The sequence below is a fragment of the Neopsephotus bourkii genome, unplaced genomic scaffold (genome assembly GCF_033783945.1).
Source record: "Neopsephotus bourkii isolate Nb327-2 ecotype Australia unplaced genomic scaffold, CSIRO-AGI_Nbou_v1 NB_659, whole genome shotgun sequence".
Classification (NCBI taxonomy): Eukaryota; Metazoa; Chordata; class Aves; order Psittaciformes; family Psittacidae; genus Neopsephotus; species Neopsephotus bourkii.
The window spans coordinates 3717972-3738929 of NW_026901158.1; the positions used below are offsets into that span (position 1 = coordinate 3717972).

Here is a 20958-nt window from a genome sequence, read left to right on the forward strand (position 1 = left end):
TTCGGGCTACCGTTAATTAGAAGAGGTCTGAGGAAGAAGTACTGCACATATATTAACTTTATCTTGGCTCACATATCTCCTCTGTCTCTTCTTTCCAGGTTGCACAAACAGCAGATGGCTTGGATGCTGACCTCTGGAAAGACGGCTTATTTAAATCCAAGGTCACACGATACCTGTGCTTCACGAGATCGTTTTCAAAAGAAAATGTAAGTCCGTTTGCTGAATGTCTGTACGATTCGCATCTGTGCCTGGCATGCTCTTACCCATAAGGTAATTCATTTTATGGAGCCAATTATAATTCAGGCAGGCACTTCACCGAGTTTGGGTGAGTCAGGAGGCAAACTGCAATGGCAGGGTATTTGCATTTTGTGTGTTCTTCATGGAAAGAAATTGCTGGCAAAATCTGCAATAAAAGCTGCAGAAAAGGGAACACTTGCATTTCAGAAACCCCCTCACTTTAGTGTTTCCTGTTTTAGCACTGGGTGCTGCGTGCTCATGATGCTGATGAATTTCTAGCTCTACCTAGAGAAGCAAATGCTACAGGGAATGTTGATGAAGGAAATATTAGTTTCTGAATGCTGGGGTATCATGGATACTTTCTTGCAGGATTAGCTTCCCTTTCTTTGTTTTTTTTGGTGCTGATTCTTGCAAATTTGCCCATGTTGTACACACCATGTTCCTCTGATCTTCTAGTGTGGCTATTAAGCATTGGGTAATTTCTGATTAGTGATGGCCATCTGCCCACATCTGCGGAGGAGAGGTGACCATGTGCAATGAGATCCTGATGCCTTCTACAGTGGTTTTGGTTGAGGCTAGTGTGAAAACTTCCCCTTTTCTGGAGGAACTATTTAATTCCACAATGAATGCACTCCATCTAGTGGGTAATCCTGCTTTTTGTCGTGTTTTGGATATTCACAGTGACTCAGTTGTCAGGCTATGGAGATACCATTTTGTACCTGTGCTTTCAGTGACAACAGGAACAGAAAAGCGACTGTGACCTCAGATGTTGATCGTGGGTCCTGACAGGAAGGCTGGGGGCTGCCAATTTCCAGCATTTGACCTTTATTCCATCCGCTTCCCTGCCTGCCTCTACATTAAAATAAAGCTCCAGAGCTATGGGAAATACCACTTCCTGGGGTAGATGGACAATAATTGTGCTTTTCATCCTGGAGTACCTGCACTAGCAGGAATAATAGCTCCAGAACAGGCAGGGAGGGCATTAAATACAAAGATTCGTGATGATTTGAGTATACAGTTTATCTGTGGCTACCTTAAATGTGAGGTTGTCAGAAATCATTATAGGGTAGTAGCAACTGCTGGCTACCAGAGAGTGTAAATACCCTCAGTCGGTGCCTGTTGAGCTTTTGGCATGAATCCTCTGCTCGGCACGGTTTGGGAATACATTCCTCATATTGATGAGGAGTGAATTAAAGTGAGTGTATGGGGAAGACTGCTGGTCCCAGCTGCCCCTCAGGTACCTGGATAATAACGGAGATAGTTTGTAGTGTCTTTTTATCAGAACCATCATTCTTAACAGCTTACAGTATTTGACAGATAAGGACATTGCTGGTATTTGAGTGTCATGGTGAGGAGGCCCCGAGTGGTGCATCTTGCAAACGGGAAGGCTTTCTGCCCTTTTCTCCTGTGTTTGTGGCAGAGCACTGATGCTGACTCCCAGTGTTTCAGCAACTAACAGACTTAACAGAGGTCATCTCTCCTACCTGTCTGCTGTTGATGGAGGAATGATCAGCTGAAAGTTGCACACTGATGTAACACAGCCAGACAGTTTGGATAAATAAAACATGAAAGGTGAATCAGCAGCGACCACTTCATCTACCATTTGCTGTGCCAGGACCATGGTAACTGATATACTCAGGCTTCACAGCATCCAGCATTGCTGGCTCTGAAATGCCCTGGCCAAAGCGGAATGGATGCATGTGGGTGGCCTTCCTCATGAGGAGTTAACCGTGAAACACAGAACCTCCAAAAAATAAACTCAGACCCGATTTCCCCTTATTTTAGAGGCTGCAAATTTAAATGTTTTAAAATAGCTCAGTGTAATAATCACAGGAGAGATTTGTCTGAAATACTCTGCCAGATAAAAACTAAAGGAGACACTTATCGACCAGTAACAGTAAAAAACACTGACATGGTTTGATGGCTTAGGGTGAAATTTTAATTGTTCTGTATTGCATTTCTGTTTATAAAGGCTGTGCAGTAACTAAAGTGTGTTTTTCTTCCATACGTGAATCCAGATTATTGGCAGCAGTGCTGGCTTTAATGAGAACTGCAAAGAAAATCTGGTCTCTAAACAATTGTGGAGGCTGTCATTCTGAATTGTGTTTTGAGCTCTTCAAGCCTTGATTAATAGGGCGAGGCATCAGTTCAGAATTCATATGGACTCCAAATGAAGTTCTCTGTTCCAAATGGCCTGCTCTTCTGGAGTGTGCCTGTGTTTGGAGCTAGAACCATGTCTGTTCAGTACTAATTAGCTAATGCATGTAATAACTTTGGCTGTGTCTGCTTGAACCATCTTCCCGTAATGCTTTCTGCTGTTACTGTCACAGAAATGTCATGTTGCTATTGTAGGTGTAGAGTGTGTGAGAACTAAGGTGACCTGCTTAGTGGATGAGGTAGCAGAGGTAATACTTTGAACGGCTGTGTTTCCAAAGGGAAGAATTTGGTTGTGCTTCTGAGGATCCAGGAGTATGGCAGTGGATGAGGTGTAAGAGTCTATAAATGCTGACAGTTGTCCAGTATCTCCTAGTCAATTGTCACACAGCTCCTGCAGAGGAGACAGTTGCAAGTGTTGGCTTGCAGCTTAACCGTTTTTAATGGTGCTGGTCAGATGCAATGACAGTGTCTTGGGGTTCAGCAGGTGAGAAAAGCTGGGTTTGAATTTGGTGACATTGTCGTAGTTAACTGTTGTTTTTTGTCTCTCCAAAGAGTCATCTAGGCAATGTCTTGGTTGATATGAAGCTCATTGATATCAAGGACACTTTACCAGTGGGCTTCATTCCCATCCAGGAGACCTCTGATACACGTAAGTTGGCATCTGTTTTTCAGTCCCATGCTTTGGGAGCAGCCTTTCCACCAGTGCCTGTGTGGGCAGCAGTGTCCCAGGCAGAGGGATGCTCTCAGCACTGCTGTGCTCTGGAGTTACATGTGCATGTTTGAGGCAGCTCTGGACTGCAGTGGAACAGCCTTTCATTTTCCTGTACTCTTCCAGGTTTCTTAACACTGCTTCCCGGCTGCCACCAGCGAGCCTGCTAGAGCAGGAAGGAGTAGTTCATGTTCTCATTTTGTGAGTGTGGGCTAGGCCTGGTGGGAGCAGAGCTGCTGTCCTGAAGGATGGTCTCAAATGCATACCAAAGGGAAGGGCATGTGCTTGTGGTGCAGGATTCATGCCTGACAGCTTTACATAACTGAAGGCAAATGTCCTGTCAGGTAGTGCTGAGGATGGTGGGGTATGTTTGCACTTACTGAGAGAAGACACAAATGGAATGTCCAGGGAAAGTACCACCCTCATTTCTAGAAGACAGAAGTCATTTTGCTGCAACATTTAAGCCAGCAGCTCCCAAACAGTGTATTTGGATCCTCGTGGCAGTTGGAGCCACATCTGGTCGCATCATTCTGCTCTGCAGCAGCATCAGGTGTTTTGGGCCTCCAGTGTGGAGGATGGGGATGAGCCCCACTGGAGCTGAGTGTGGAAGGGCTGCAGGACACCATGTGCTGATACAGCTACTGCTCAGGTACAGTGATGGTACCAGGCTCATCAGTAATGAAATCCAGTGTAGTTATGAGTAGAAAGGAGTTCTTCCTTTGCATGGATTCATTCATCTGCATCTGTAGCAGATGAGGGTGTTTTTTCAGTCGCTGTCGACCTGGTTCTGATTTGAACCCGTGACCTAGAAGTGAAAGGCTCTACAGCCCATTTCCCATTCTCTTGGCTCATCCCCTTTTCCTGGAGAATTCCTGGGCACATACAGGCTGGGGAAGGGTCACAGGTTTATCCTGCTCACTCTTGGGAGTGCTGGACACTTACCATGAGCTGCTGTAACTTTTGTGAAAGTCCTGGTGAAAAGGTGGAAGGGGACTTTACAATTAATTTCAATGCATTAGATTGGAACCCAGACCATCTTCAAAGCAAAGGCCCTGTTTGTATTAATGAAGCAGCGCATATCCCTGCCTCCATTAGCATGAATGAACACATTTTGATTGACTGCTTATAATATGTTTACGTAAAATTAACTCTAGTTAAGCATGTGTAATTAATGAATCCAGCTCCTAAACCAAGTTTGCTACAGACTGCAGACTCTAGCCAAGTGTGAAAGAGACCAAAGACAAAAGCAAACAGTCAGCTCTGTACTTCTGTGAAAGTCAAATGAGAGACACTCATTCTGTTCAGTTACATGTTTCTGTGCTCTTACTCTAAGTGACAGTTGACTCGTAGTAAATATATTAAATACATTACTCCTTACTAGGTTCTGAGGAAATTTCCAGGTGTGGAAGTCTTAATCCCTGGGCTCCCAAAATCAGTTTTAGGCACTTCAAATAAAAACCCCAGTTTTTCAGAGCAGGAGAGACTAGACTTTAGGGATCCAGGTATTTAGCATCTCTAAAAAGCAGCATGGGAAGTGAAAAGCTGCATGCACAGATGCTGTACGGTGACACACCTCTCACTGGCTGTACATTTGTTGGTGCTGGTGTGACAGCAGATTTCAGAGACTGGGATGGATTGCTTTCTCCAAGGTGTGGATTACAAGACAGGAGGAGCCTACAGAGACAGGGCTGCTTGCCATCTGTCGAAGTGAGAGCACATTTTTAAGCTGGAGGATATTTATTCATGTTAACCTGAAGGGTTTTTATTTTGCAGGCACTTGTTTGTAGTTGTTGGTTGGTTCCAGATTTTCATTCAGTGTGTGCATTTTAGATTTTCAGCTTATCCACAGACTTCTGTTGTGTCTTTTAAGTGCTTGCATTCACAAATAGAAACCTCACCTTGCTCACGTTCAGACTCTTGAGGGTGAGATAAAGCAGTGGTTTCCAAGCACCGCAGATCTGTCTGTGTGCCAGTGCCACCCATTGTCATGCGACTGATCCGTAGCTGGATGCGGATTGTATCTGTGTGCAGACAGCATGCATATACATGAATTCATTATACAGATAAGCCTTAACTCTGATGGCTTGAGTTTTTCTTGATGGATGACATGGAAACAAGTGAAATTGTTCTGTGATGCTTGGCAGGAAAGGGCCATGCAGCAGATTCATCCACCCTCTGAACACAGGTCAGTGCAGCACAGTTGCTCTGTAGGAGGTCCTAGCAATTACTGCTTTGTAAATCTGGTTTATCCCTATGAAGATTCCAGGGCAGAGTATCATTTCAGTGCTTGCTGCCTGAGTCAGGAGAGGTCAGTGACACGTCGGATGTGTGAGACTTGGGCAGACAGCTTGTACTGCTGGCCACTCCGCGTGGCGGTCTGTTTTCCTGCCTGCTGCTCCTCATTGGTTGGCTCTTTGGAAGCACTTGGCAGAATAAACTGACCGGTTGTGTCAGCAGCTTCCAGGTATGTTCCTAGAGGCAGTGCTTGTGGGAGGAATATTTAGACAGGACTGTGCAGGCAGGTAAGGCAAATATTACTGTGGAAAGAGAAAGTGAATGTGAGAAGTATGTGGAAGTGGAAAAATCACCTGCCATTTCTGTTCTGTGGTGCCGTGGCATACATGATGTCTTATCTTCTCCGCAGAGGGTAGTAGGGAGTATTGGTTTATCACAGTGCCTAATAACAAATCTCACACAGTGTACAGACTGCTCCTGATAGAAGATTTCTCCAGCCACTGAATGGCAATGCACTGTCTGGTTTGCTGACATATGTCTGTTCTTTGGCTCTAGTTCCTGCCATAATTATCTCCCTAATATCTGGAGAGACAATAAATAACATTTATACTCTAATCTTGCATAAAAAAACTGCCCCATGTCCTGGGTTGTTTTTGCAGAAGAAATAGCTTTCAGGAAGAAGAGGCTGTGCATTAAATTCATCCCTCGAGATTCTACAGAGGCAGCGATCTGTGATATCCGAATCCTGGGTAGATCTAAACAGGCGCCTCCTCAGTACACCTTCATAGGGTAAGTATCCCTCACTCCAGGAGCTGTTGTCCTAAATTCAGTTGTACCAAGACTAAGCACCGTGTTTTCCTGTAATTACTAAGTAGTAGTTTGTAAGAGCTGAAGCTTGTTATTAGAAGAGTTTACATAAGTACAAGTGTTACTGGATTTGATGTAGGCATTAAGTAACACCTTCCCCCCCTCTCCTTTTCTCCCCATTAGGCTGGTTCTCACTAAACAAGGTGTTCGTGGAGCATGCCAGTGCTTCATACTTATGCATGCTTATGTGTGTCATTTGCTTATGGCATTAATGTCTTCTGTGTGTATTGCACAGGGAGTTGAACAACATGGGCATTTGGTACCGGATGGGCAGAGTTCCACGCAACCATGAACCTGCGCAGCCTGAAACTCCTCCTTCCCAAGCACCATCTTCAACACCTGCTCCTAACCTGCCAAGGTAAGTTTTCTGCTTTCCAGCCCCTTCTGCTTGATGCTGCATGGTGTATTGTTACTAACCTTGCCTGATGGAATCAAGACCAGGGTTCCACATCAGTATGAATGGTTACGTGGTGTGATCTGATAATGAGGGAGTGTGTCATTGTTTCAAGTATTTGCCCAATGGAAGTTCTTTGGCTGTCATTGTACAAAGACATACAAGTGAAGAAGTCAGAAGAAAGAAAAAGCCTGCAGAGGAAGGGAAATGGCCAGCTACACCTTTTCTTTGCTTTAAACTGTGTGGAACGTTACAGTTTCCAGCAAGTATGTGTGGGTCATCCGTAGAGGGTAGCCCAGAAAGTAGCCAAGCTGACTTCTGTCCTTGACCAAAGGGAGGGAGAAGCATTCATACAGATTTTAACATACAGGGAGGCAATTCTGCTCATTCTCCAGAATCAGTGTGCTCACAGTTTGAAGTACGGGCCCTGTTTTGTCTTTTTGTGGACCCGGCTACAGTGCTGCAGACTTGCAGCTGCCACTGAGCATGCAGAGCAGGCTGCTTATCTGACAGGAGCCATACTTCTGGCCAGATGCTGGCATAGTGTCTGTCCAGGTTGTTTTCCCTGTGTTATAGATAATGTGTGTGTGTGTGTGTGTGTGTGTGTGTGTGTGTGTGTATAAATGTATGCACTTGTGTGTATACTTGCATATAGCAGTAATCCTGTATTGACAGCTTACTTGCTGAATTTCTCAGGGCAAAATAGAGTGTTGTTAAGCAACAAACCAACCCAGACAGAGGTTAAACTGAGTGCTTTATGCTCCTGGCATTTGCTATGAAAGCACAGCATCTAGAGTGAGATGGGCTCTTCCTGATGAGGCTTACTCACTGAACTCTGGGGCTGGGTTATTGCCAGGGGGTAGCGCATTGTGTATGGTCCCTTTGGGCTTTTGCTTAATTAAGTGAACATGTATTTTTGCACTAAGCATTTGGTATACTGCAGATACATTTACAGTATTACAATAACTGTTAAGAGCTAGAATTACAAAAGAGACTGCAGAGGGGAATTCCCAGGGGATTGGTTTCTATGTAAAAGTCATTATGTCATATAGGTGATACCTTTGTCCTTCAGAGTCTTGATTTACAGGTCATTTCAGAGAGTGGTGCTTAAACTGCTCTGAACTGTTCTCAGAAAAGCTGTTGGGTATCTTTGAAGGCAGGTGTGTACATTTGAGCCTTCACCCATGACCCAGACTTAAATCTGCTGTCTTGTGGTGGCTCTTCAAGCTCTCCAAAGCATTTGGGCATTTCTTTCACTGAGAGTTTTACTCAGTCGCTGCCATGCTGTGGCATGCTGCTAGCTATCCTGTACTGTCAGGTGTGCTGCAGGCAGGGATGCTGTCTTGCCTCTGAGAGATGAAAAGCCAGCAGTCTTTTGGAGATTTCAGGCTGTCCCACTGGGAGCTGATAACGTTGTTTTGAAGCTCCACTGGACATAAAGCTACATGCTGGCACAGGCCATGTGAGATCAGAGAAAAAGATGTCTTGCTTTTTAGAGCACAGATCTTCATTTTCTGTCTGCAAGAAATTCCTGCCTGGGCAGATTTCCACAATAAAGAGAAAAAATTATCATAGCAAGAGAATGTCAATGGCAGTCCTTAATCACTAAGTGTGGAAGGGTCACTTTATGGCTGAGCAGGGAAGGCTGTTGAGCAGTGTCAGAGCTATTGGGAACAGGGCCAAAATTAGAGCTCAGAGCATCGGCGACAGCCTGAAAAGAAGTGTTTACAAGGCTTATATATTTTATAACCTCTTGTTGTACAGTTTATGGTTTACAATGGCTGCAAGGAAATTGGATCAGTTTTGTTTTACTTGCCAAATAAAGCAAATGTCAAAATAGTCAATATAAAATGTATTCTAATTTGGCTGAGTTAAACCAGCCAGTATGCAGTGGAATAATTGAATGTTACATTAATGCCTCCTAGTAAAAACCACCTGTCTGTAGCCAGCTCCACTCTCATGCCCCATGCATGATTTACAGGTAACTTTTACACCACCAGCCTGATCATTCAAAGCATCTTTCATGTCTGGTTTTTTTTCACTCTGATTATTTATTATCCAATATATTTTTTAAGAAATAGAAATGTATATAAAAGTGTATCCTGCAAATATTTCATTATTATGGGGAACACGTACGACTTGGAAGCCTTTCCTAATACTTCATCAGCGATGTGGTAAGTTACTCAATACTTAATGTTGGTGGAAGATTGTAGTCACAAGTAACCTCTTATTTTTACGTCACCATAGAGAGATGAGATTATACTAGTAGACAGTTTGTTGTTTTATTCCATGTGGATATGTCCTGACAGGAACAGCAGGGAGATATTCTGATGCTTCTGTGAGTGTTAAGAGGAAATCCATGAGCAGTGCTGAATAGGCTGGTCAAATATTTAAGCTATTCAGTTGCTGTCTGGCATTATAAAATAATTTTAAATCAAGAGGGCATGCTTGGGTGCTTCAGAACAATTGCTAGCATGGGATATAAACTAAACCAGTAAAACACACCAGTGAGCTTCTGCACAGCAAAACCTTCCTAAATGGAAGGACTTTTTACTGTGGGAGATGTTTATTTCTGCTCCAGCTGTGTTTCCTCCTCTGATCCATGATGTAAGTTACTGATGACGATGGATGGCAGCACATCAGAGTTTTGTCATGTGTCAGAGGTTTGACCTCCACAGCTTGCTGCACATCAGCAATGCTGCTTCCACTGCTTTTGCCGCGGGGTTATGGCTCGCAGTCAGAGCTGCACAAGGGGAGGCTTTGTCTGATATCCACGCTGGACTGCATATGTTATTTTTCAGCCATTTCTTCTCCTTGGTGTTTCCTACTGCAGGCATCTGGCTTAATGGTCTCTAACGGCAGCCCTTGCACATTCCAGTGAGGATGGCATGCTGTGCTGTGGAGCACAACCGTGCCATTGTGCAAGGCATCAAGCTGCTTTACTGTCTTTTCTCTCCAAATTCTGCGACAGCTTCTTGGCAGTAATGGCAGCCTGGAGAAATGCACTTGCAGTTTCCCATCCTAGAAGGCTGCTGCTAAAGAACTGCTTTTGTCAACTTGAGTCATCAGTGGGAGTTTACTGTAACTTTCCTCAGAATCTCTGCTCTGTGTTCAAGACTTGCACTCACTGATGCTGCATGGTGACATCCCTTTGGGGAGCAGGAAGGTAATCCCCCCCACAAAAGAGGTGCTAGTAATGGGCAACTCACCTGGCCTTTTGCTTTTGCTTCACACAGCCTGTGAATGGCTGCCACCAGTGCATGGGCTGGGGGCTTGGAGAAAAATGCATGTTACAAGCATATGAGCAGTGTCTTGGGGCTCAGCCCTCCATGCCCCAGGCTCTCTTAGAGTACGATTTGTGTGTGATGTTCTCTTCCTGAGTCTAGTTCCAGCCTTTTGGGAGCAAGTCCCCCACTTCTGTGAATACACACAGAGCCAACCTTGAACCACTTTGCCTTGTGGCTGCCTGTAGGATGGCTCCATCACAGCCATGGTGCTCTATGAGCCCACGTAGCTTATGTGGTTTTACATCCCTTCCCAAGGTGCTGCAGGAGTCTCCACCACCGTTGCTCAAACAGCCCTCTCACAATTTGTCAGCTGCAAGCAAGATGTCAGTCAGTGCTGCTGAAGTGTGTTTTACAGTGACAGACATAATTGCACTTAACTTTTTGCGTGGATGTTATCAATCTGTGACGGATACTTTGGGAAATGGAGCACTCTGATTGCAGATAATGTGTCACAGGCGTTTAATCTTCCTCGCAGGGAGACTGGGATTCAGTCACAACTTTTACTTGTTGATGTCAGGTTTTGAAAATGTAGATTCGTGCTGACCCTGGGAATTGTTCAGTCATTTACTTTGCAGGGCTGTCATCTGAAAGGTTAATGGCTTACGAGGGAGAGGGAAGATCTTGCTGCAATCCGCTTGAATTCGTATCATGCGCTAGCATGGCTGGGCGCTCGGTGTTCAGGTTCCAAAGGGCAGAACTCCTCCAGGTGCCTTCCTGGGATGCCTGTGGCATGTCTCTGTGGCTGTTCTAGTTGAGAACCATAGGGCAGGACCCTCCTGGGGCAGCTGCAGGTCTCAGTGGGGCTTACAGCGCCTGCTGCCATCCAGGAGGGTCACTCATGCTCTGGACTGACCACAAAGGTGCATGGGTGAGCAAAACAGTGTTGACCCTGAATGCTGTATCTCCAAGCAAGCTTGGTGACCAGGGGAGGTGGCAGAGCTGGTGGAATGGCTGGCCTTGCCAGGAGAGGCCAGCAGTGTTGGAGATGCTGTTCCCTGGTTGGGAACCCTGAGTGGCTCAGTTGGGTTTCTCACACTAGGTGCTCCTGGCACAGCCAGGCACAAGCCATCATGGGCACTGGCAGAAGTGCCCATGAAGAAGTAGAGGCACCAGACCTGAGGACTCAGCATACATCTTGTGCTTGTAATTCCTCCCTGATCCACATAGCTAATAAGCTACAGAAGTGCTGCATCTCAAATCTCTTGCATATGTGGGTCTGAGCAGGGCTGGCAGCATCCTTTTCTGTGCAATCAGTCTGTGCCACCAAGTGCTCAGGCCTTGAAATCCTGATCTGGCAGGAGCATTGCACCAGGGAAGTGTTGCTCTGGTTTTGATAATCAGATAACAGTTGTCCTCCTTAAACCCCTGAAATAAGAGCAGGATGTGTAAATTTTCTTCTCGTGCTCCCAATTACCTTTTAAATAGTTAAACTGCTCCTCCTTAGAAAAGGGAAATGCTTTGCTTCTGTTTTCTGTTCCCAGTGGAGCTTAATGTTAAGGAATGTAAGAATTTCCTTTCTAGGCAGGGAAGTCTTGATTTTTCAAATTGATTTATTAATGGTGTTTGAACTTAGTCGTGTAAGCCTGGAAAGTGATCAGTGTGTGGCTTTCTGCTGGAGGCTGATGATGTGCAATAGGTGGCAGCTAATAAAGCAGCACCAAGCCTGCGTGGTGGAGACCTGAACTTGGCTTGATGGTGAGCCAGCCTCATTCTGTGCAGTGGGCTAATTGAAGGGAAGCAGGAAGCCTTTTACCTTCCCTGTTATTTTAAGTAGCAACAATACTATTTAAAAATAATAATCTTTATTTTTTTCTTTAAGACATTTAAAATAACTTTTTAAGGAGAGTCTGTAGAGGAAAAGGCTCCAGGGTTTGAATGGTTTTCTGCTCTGGTGTGGAACAAAGCCAAGACTGGGGGAGCTGCCGTGGAGTGGAGGCAGACACCACTGGTAGCCTGATGGCCAGGGGCCTGTAACAGAGTGATGGGGTTCTGCCTTAAAGTCCCTCATCAGAACCAAATGCTATTGGATAGTGAGTATTTTGGGATGGATGTTTCTGGTTTGACTGTAAAGTGCTCTGCAAAATATTGTCAGTGGGATCTCTGACGTCTGATCCTTTCTACAGAATGCTTTCTTCTTGATGGGGTTGTATTTTCTAATCTGTTTCATTGAAAGAGCTCTAAAGTAAAACTACCTTCTGATTTACAACTAATAAAACCTGTTCTCTGGCTTGAATGCTCAAATCACTTCTATCCTGAAATACAGCACAGTATTCCTATCTTTAAATTACAAACCCTACAAGAGGCTAAGGATGGCACAAGGGCTGGGCTTATGTCTCAGTAGCTATGGGTAAAAAAACACAATGAGATTGAAACAATAACCTGAATTTAGGAGGAAGTGTTTCCATAGACTTTTTCCAGCAGGTATGGTAAGAAGCAAAATGTAAGGATGAAATGTCAGTGATGCATATACACTGTGCAAATCTGAACATGAGGGTTGGCTTGAGCGGGTAAAGGTGCTGGCACACATTTATCCAGAGTCTGTTTCCCATAAGGAATTTGTTATGAAACTGCACTGACCGTATGGCTTGCGTCCAACTCAGCTGGATGAAGACGTGCAAAAATTGGTCACATTCCAGTATGTTTTAGTGGTAGAAAATGATGATTAGGAAAAAATGTTTAAACAATATGAGTGGTTTCCAGGCACAAGAATCCTTTGCAGCAGCCGAGAGAGACATTAACTGTAGTTAGAAGAAGTCTGATGGATTTAGCTGATTTTGAGGATGTGTTGAAAAATTTGGGGAGTGCTCTGAGTGAAGAGGCTTTGGTCTCCTAGGAGTCATTTTTCTTTATAGAGCCCTGTTCCTGGTATAGTAATATTCCTGGAGGCATGTTTTCTTTAGGGTATAGAGTAGGGTCATTAAGTAGAAGCCGAAGGTATTCATTCAAAGAAGCTATACACTGAGTTGTTAAATAAGCCCTGCGGGGGAATTGAGCGTTTTTCCCCTAAAACTTCTGTGTTGTCTGCTATTTAATATGATCTCTGCCACTGTTGATTTGTAATCTGTGCTTTCACCCTGAAGTGCATGTGGTTGTGTTCAGATATTTCCTTCTTTAAATCAATCACTTTCACCATTTTCCAAAACACTTCTTGAGTTTATTGCTTTTAGTAAAGTGTTCGGACTGTCATTATTTATTACTGGCAAAGTGCTGACAACGTGCTCTTCCCAAATGAGTCTTTATGTGGAATATTTGTTTAACAGGTTCTGCAGGGGTGGTGCTGCTGCTCCCTGGTGCTGTGGGTCTGCTGGGGTGCAGTCCCCCCGGCAAGGGGCTTGCCTTTGAGAGATGCTGCTGGTGGACCTGTGAGCCTGGGCTTTGTTGTGCTGATTAATTTGACAGAATTTAAAATCCGAACCGAGGAGGCTTACACCATGTGTAATTTATCTTTTTGGAGTATTTCTGCTGTTTGGCAATTTTTCCCTACTGCTTCATTATCTGAAAACTCCTGACTCTGGAGAGTAGCTAGTGAAGGATGTGGAAAGCTGTGCTCTTCCCACTGCAGCCTCCAGAGACGCCGCGCTGCTCATCTAAGACAACCACTTCATAAGCACCTCATGCTTACAGTATGAGGTCTTAGTTCTTTGATGCAGTCCTCTGCCTATAACAATTTAATGGGCTGCAGCTCAGACTTTCAAGCAGTGTAAATTAAACTACTTGGGTTTTTTCTATTGTTTGGCAGCTGTTCTATCCTGGTTACTTAAGTCCTCTGATCTAAATTAATCCCCGTATAGAGGAAGCTGCAGGAGCTTCATTCTGCATTAAGCCTTACAGTTTGGGTTGCTGGTCTGCAGTAGATCATGCTCCCTTGTTAGCATCGCTGGGGCTTGTTCTGTTCAGCTGGTGATGGCTTTAGTTTTGACAGAACAGCACAGCAGCGTTTTCCCCTGTCTCCGAGGCATGGTTGTGCCAGGAGGGGATGCACAGAGGCTGCTGTGGGCAGGCCTCTTCCCTTTCCGCAGCTGGGAAAATGAAAGAGGTAAATCTAAAAGTGGAAAGAATCACTCGCTCCCTTTTTCATTCTGTTTGGGCTTTTATAAAAATCAGAATCTGGCAGCACCAGCTCGCATTGATTTTTAGGAAACAGGATATTTTAGTAGCTTGGAATGAGATGAAATGCTTGCAAAGCCCATATGTTGCTTGTTTTAGGGAAAGGGTCAGGAAGGTTTTAGAAAGTATTTAAATATTTGGTTTACACGATTAGAATAGATTGTCTGGAATGAAGTCCATTACCCGAGGTGATTCTTGCCTCACAGTTTTGTTTTTCATTGCAGTGCTTTGGGGTATGAGGTAGGTGTTCTGGCATCGCCGTGCCTGAGCACAGGAAAAGTTAAGGACTGAATAAATAGTGTAGATGAGATTCTGGACACCACTGGAGCTATAGATACCTGCTCTGGCATTGTCTGCAAGCTGCAGTTTGGAAAATGCATTCTGGTAAAGGGAGCAGTTGCTGAGAGGTCCTCTGATGTCTGTCAGTGGAACTCCAGCAGTGTGTTTCTTAGAAATGGGCTTTTTCCTCCCTCTGTAGGCAAAGCTTTCAAGTTGGATTACATTCCTTGGAGCTACAGCCTGATACTAACTTCTTGTAGGTGTATTTTCAGCTTTCCACAGCTTGGAATTCAATTGTTCTGTCCTCAGTGTTTCACAAGGCATGGTCTTTGCATAATCATGGAAGACACAGTTCTTTTTATTTGAAGGTAATGCCTATGAGACTGCAGTTTTGGCAGCGCTGTTCTTGAGCTCATTTAAATTGCAATCATGGCAGTGGTAATCAAAGAACAGGACACCACCAGTCTACAGCATGCAGTATGGTTTCTAATACATTTGATAACGTGGGGCAGTTAAAAGTGTTTGCCTTATTTCTCTACCACGCTCATCCAGTCCCATTGGAAAGCAAAACCTTAACATTGTTCTTTTGCTGTGCTTGGTTGATGTTTTTATATGAATTATGAAGCATCCTTTGATATCTGGCATTTCCCCTTACGATCCTCTGTTACTTTTTATGAGTACTTGCCCTCTAACTTCAAAAGCAGTTCATCACCTTCCTGCAGACAGTTATTAATAACTGGTTTGGAACTGTTGGGCATTCCTGGGCCTGTTTTATGCGAGTTTCTCTCCAGAAACATTCAGAAAGTGGCCATAATGTGCGCAGACCTCGAACTGCCTTTGCTAGCATGTGAAGGGTCTCTCTCATCACGTGCCTCTTCGGTTTCTGTCCTATGTAGACTTGTTTCATAGATTTAATGACTAAAAGAAAAACTGAAGCTAAGAGAGTAATTAAATCTGCCCAGTCCTGAACCGTGCTGTTGCAGTTGTTTCATCCTAAATTGCCTGCAAATTATAGTATGCTGGGGAGAACTATTCCTTGTGTTTAACCCATGCTGGAACAGTGTGGGTTGGACTTCAGCACTGGAAAGCATGGGCTGAAGCCCTGATGGTGGCCTCATTAGGGCTGGACCATCCATCTTTCCCGCAGCACCATATCCACTTCACTGCTTTCATTCGGTGAAGAGGAAGAAAAGTATGTTTTGTGACAGTTCAAAAGGAAAATAATTGGCATGGGGGTAGTTAATGTGAGTTGCCATTCCTTAACATCAGAGATTCCACTAAAGTACTAATAATTACTGTTAATATCTTTCAGTGGAAACTTTCAGAGTAAACGAGCAGTGGTTGGAGCAGTATTTAACGGCATGCTGCTGGCATGATAAGAATGCAAATAAGTGTTATTAGCCTAATGATTTTGCTGTCACCATGGCTGTGCAGCAGTAGTGTTGTGAATATGTCATGCAGTACCCGTGAATTTGGAAAGTGTGTCAAAACACAACTTCAATTAGTTTGCTCTAATTATGGCTCTAGAGAGTTCATAACTGTATCACTCCTCATTAAAAGAGATTTTCTTATATGGATTAATACAGCACATAAAGGGATGTTTGAGCGATCTGAAGCAGAGCTGTGCAGAGGGAGGATGCCCATGGTGTGGTGGGAGGTGCAGGGGGTCTGACCCCATCCCATGAGCTCCTGGTGCAGAGCAGAGATGGGAAGCCTCCCAGTCAGGACCAGGCGGTTCTGTTGCAGTATCCTCAGCACATGAACCTGGTAGATGATTCTGAATGCGCTCTTCAGTTAAAACCAAAACAACTCAACCAGAAAACAAACCGTAGGAGCCCTGGTAGGAACCACACTTGATGCTACACTGGAGATCTGGCCTGAAAACTTTGCTCTGATAAAGCTCGAGGAGCAAAGGCAGTCAGAATCTGGAATCTCAGAATGAGCCCTTCAGGATGCCAAATGTCCACGTGCCTTTCCCAGGGTATTTGTAGTGTCTTAAATACCATCTTTTGGTATTGCCTGAGCATATCCTTGCTTTGCAGAGCAGGGAAGAGATTCTTGTGCTCACAGGTGACTAGTTGGTGAAGGGTTAAAGTAGTAATTGTTTAAATCTTTTAGGCTTTCCTCCCAGTTCTGTGATAATTTGATGAAGAACTTCACCCTAATTAAATATTCAAATTAGGAATAAGTGTCAATATGGCTTCCCATTGCCTGGAATGATGATTAATTGTATTCAAAACTCTAGTGGCCGCTGTAATCTAACCCAAACCGTTGTTCTTGATTATTTGTGCAACACATTTACCATGTTTTTGTTTTAAAATTTAAACTAGTAATTGATTTGCCATATGCCGCAGAGCTGCACATACTTTCACGATATGTGTTTAGGAACTTGGGGACTCTGTAATTGGGATTTTCTTGCTTTTCAATGGCAGCCTCTCTGGTTTTTTGTCTTCTACAATGCAAAATGATTTGGCTTTCACAACACATAAGGAAAATGCATTATGCAATCAACTTAGTAGGTTTAAGTTATATTGATCCTGGCCAAAGTTTGCATTAATTTAAAATAAATTAGACTCTGTTTCCTGGTTTTTCCCTACAATGTCATGCTTTTTAAAACAAAAAGGGGAGAGCTGATCTCCTTCCAGCAGTCACTGCCCTCCGTCTTGTGGTCTTGCAGCTAAATGTTCTTGGAGAGACCTGGCTCTTGTTGGAGCAGCTCCATGGGAGCGATGAAATACCTGTTTGTCTTACCTTGGAAATGGAAAGTGGCCATGGATGGGGGGCCCTTGTTTCCAAACGCCCTCATAAGCCAATCTTCAGACTCTGGTGCTGGCAGGCCAGTGTTGGCAGCAGCTGAATGGGCAGTTCTGCTTGCAGTAGGTTGCAGGAGTGAGAGCACAGTTACTGCACCCACTCAGAGTTACCTCTTAATAGGGATATGTCTGAAGTGGAGAGCAAACGGGATACCCCGTGGAGTCAGGCAGCAATAAGTCATCTTCTGCTGCTGTATTCACCAGTGTGTGGTCAGCATCCCTCAGATGGGAAGTGATTCATTTCAATTACACACGTGGAACGTGTGCTCCACTTCAGCATATGGCACTTGTGAAACCTGGTGCTCATGTGAGCTGCCAGGCACACTGGTACTGACTGGGGACTTGGTTCACAAAGTCTTTTGCAAGCTAAGGGTTCAGAGCTGGGAAAGCTGCTGCACCGTGGAGCTGATGGCTCCTCTGCAGTGCTTCCACATCACCCACCATGAACCCTGCGGAACGGTCCTGTGACTGGAGGGATGCTCATCACCTCCCTCGCAGCCTGTGCTGGTCCAGAGGGAAGAGGGTCAGCCTCACCTGCAGCGGGAGCTGGTGGAAACCTCTAAAATGCTCTGCTCCGAAATGTGCCTTTCAAGTGGATCTGCTTTGTTTACTTCCCAAACACTTCCTGCCGTTTTGTTTGGGGTGAAGAAAGTCCCCTGGACAAGCAAGAGAAATTCAAGTCTTTCTATTAGCTGTTTTGGTGCCTCGCAAAGTATTTTTGGATACTGCTATTAAAAAACAAATGAAAAGCGTGTAATGCCTACAGGCAGTGGTCCTCTGTTTTAAAGTGTGTTCATGACAAACCTGCCTCTGCTCGCAACGAGTCTCATATGGATTGTGTTTTAAACAGCAAACTGTTAGCCAAATTCAAAACTATTTTCACACCATCTTTTTTTGGTTAGAAGGAGCTTTGGGAAGCACAAGCAAATTCAAACTCGTATTTGCTTTTTCTTATTTTATCCGTGCTGTTCACCATCAGTTGCATCGAGGGCTAAAAATACGTAGTTCTTCACAAAATGTGTCCTGGTTTTTAAAGGCAGATAATTTCCAGATGATTTGCTTGATAGATAAAACCTGCTAGCTAAGAATGTGGATTTGATGGGGGATATGCAGGGCCCTGTTTCACAGATACGGTGTGTTTGAGAGAACACAAAGGCCACCTTGTTTTCCTGGCAGGAGAACGATGCTAAGGGCCTTGCCGTGTTCCGTAGCTCTCCTCATGTGAAATGGAATCTGCTGTCCCTTTAGGAAGAGGGAGCATCTTTATTATGTATGGCAGTGTGGTCCAGAAGATTAATGATAATGTTGTATAAAAATTCACTGGGATCACCATTAGAAAAGTACATATTTGAATTAAATGGGAAAAGCCCAAATCTCTCATCAAAGCATAGAAATCTGTGGGCTATCAGCAACTGTTGACTAGCAAAAAGTCTGCTCTCATGGCAGCCTTCTCACAGCTCCATTGCTGGCTGAGCAGCCACACTGGCTGTACACGGATGGCAGTGTGATGGCAGAGGGAGAACTGTGTCTGCTGCACTGAGCATCCTCACTGGTGCTGTACCAAGCCCCAGAGCTCCCAAATGTCTGATGAGAGTAGGGCATTGCCTCTGCCCTCCCATCCCACATGGGAGGGAAGGTCACCCACCTTATATTCTAGTCTGTGTCCAGGCTTGCTGGGTGCTGGATTTTCCCCTTAATAAGCCCTGAGCCACTGAAAATGGTTTCAGCTTCACTTCCATGAGCTCCATTTTTTTCCTATTTATAGGAAAGTTTAATGGAAGATGTAAAAATATCTCCCTGCTGCAGGAATGCTGGGCAGAGCACTGCTGCAGCCGGGGAGGTGATGAGTGAAGTTTGGCTTCCCTTTCCTCTGGGGCTGGTGTAGGGGAGCGCAGCTCATCACCCCCTGCCTTGGGGAGCATGGGAGCCTGCATCTAGCATTGGGCATGTCTAAAGCAGGCCTTAGTCATTAAGAGAGTTTCAAAGATCCTATTTACAAATGTACTCAGAAGTTTTTGGCCCTTGCTGTCAGTGCTTTCTGCCTCGAAGGAGACTCTGTGAGTCCTGCAGGGTTTTCAGGCACTCTCTATGTCTTCTGTTGAGACTTGTGTTTGCAGAGGGGAGGCCATGCAATCTCTCTCTGGGTGCCAGCTCACAAGGAGCAGCCGTGTCCTGCTGGAGAGTGGATGGCTCCCTCTGTAGTGCTTCAGTTAGTCAGCTGAGTCTGGTGTTTGGTGGGGCAAAGCAGGTTTGTGGTGGGGTGTATTCAGTCTTGCTCACAGCTGAACTAAGGAGGAGGTAAAGCAGCTCCACCACACTTGGTTATAATGGCTATATCGCCATCTCAGTCTACCCCTGGCGTTTAGTGCCCACTCCAGGTTTTGGAAGCAGTGCTAAGGGTGATGTTTGTTGCTTAACCTGACTGGAATCATCAGGGGAGAGTGAGCTGACAGCAGCAGCGTTTTCCGCTCTGTGATAACATCCCGTCCATTTCCCATCTCTCCCTCAGGCATATCTCCCTGACGCTCCCTGCCAGCTTTCGAGGGAAAAGTCACAGCACTCGCCTGGACTTGGAGCACCAGCACTCAAATTTGTACGCCATATCAGGTAAGCTGCGCACGCGATGCTTTCTCTGCTCCTCTGTGGAACCAGGAGTGGAACCCAGTGAAGCAGCCCTGCTTGTACAAACAGTCAGGTGTGTGGTACCCAGGAAACTCACACCCAGTGCTGTGTCGTTTTGTCAGTGCTGTTAAAGCGTAGAGGGCAGAGGGACCCCAGAATGTGCTCAAACACACGTTACTGGCAGCAGACGTTACTGACCACTGGGGAGATCACAGCCTTAGGCAGGGATGCTGCTGCCTATGGAGGTGCTCAGTGAGAGCTCTGGTGGAAAGCAACCCTGGTACAAACTTTGCTCCTCATGCTGGTCATGGTCATCACAGGTGAGTCACAAGAGACCACATCTCTGCCCATTTCACAGGAAGCTTTGTCCTTCCTATGAAGAATGAGTTTCCTACACAGTCTGCTCTGCTACACTCAACATACACATTAAAAACAGATGAGTCTTCTCCCCATTTCTGTATTCTGAACACTGCACTGCATAGGTTTGTTTCCCTGCTATTAGGGCAAATCTGAACATAGATGTTTGGATTTGGATGGTTATCTGTGTTATTTTTAAGAAGCATGTGCTTGCAGATGCACACTTAGTCTGTAGCTGCAACTTTCTCTCTGTTCATCATTCCAGGCTAGTACGCAAGTGCTAGAGCTAGTGATAGTTTCCAGATGTCAATGTGGAAAATAACTGCCTGTTTTTATTTTTAACTAGTACTAGTCTGCAGGGAAAACGTGTGTTTAAATAGAGTGGTGAGGAACAAGCCCATTCCTTTACCCTTACAGGTAACTTGTTACTGTGCTTTGGGACTATGCAATGGGTTCAGCTCGGAGCTGAGGCCTCTATGAGCAGTCCTGCCTCTTGGTGCTGGCTTTCTTGAAGGAGGAGTAAGCTAAAAAGGGAGGTAACCTGATTCACAAGGCCCAGGAGGAAATGCCTTTAGGAATGAGAGACAGGGATGCTTTACAGAGGTTGTACCTCGTGGAGTCTGTCACTGCTGGATGTGCTGAGCACTTTGTGGTCTGGAAGCTATTCATAACCCACAGCAAAAGGACTTATGGTTCTGTAAGCTGAAGACAAGCATTTGGTGCAGCTGTGATGCAGCAGCACATTTCACCTGCCTCCTCTCCTATGGGGCCAGCCCAGAGGCTGGGTCTCAGCTGAGCAGCACTGGGGTGCAAGAGTTTTGCTTAGAATTCTTCTTTTAGATTAATATTACACCTGAACAAATAGTGTGCTAGGCAGGGTAGCATCACACTTAG

General features: G+C 45.0%; 1 protein-coding gene across 13 annotated transcripts in view; it reads left to right on the plus strand.

Moving 5' to 3' along the window:
- The window catches only part of MVB12B (multivesicular body subunit 12B), a 57482-nt gene that overhangs the window by 11580 nt on the left and 24944 nt on the right, over positions 1-20958 (plus strand). For all 13 annotated transcript variants that reach the window (XM_061352642.1, XM_061352637.1, XM_061352640.1 and 10 more), the window contains 5 exons: positions 99-206; positions 2947-3043; positions 5998-6127; positions 6441-6563; positions 19595-19692. In XM_061352642.1, coding sequence (XP_061208626.1) covers positions 99-206; positions 2947-3043; positions 5998-6127; positions 6441-6563; positions 19595-19692 — 556 coding nt within the window. The remainder of the gene's footprint in view (positions 1-98; positions 207-2946; positions 3044-5997; positions 6128-6440; positions 6564-19594; positions 19693-20958) is intronic.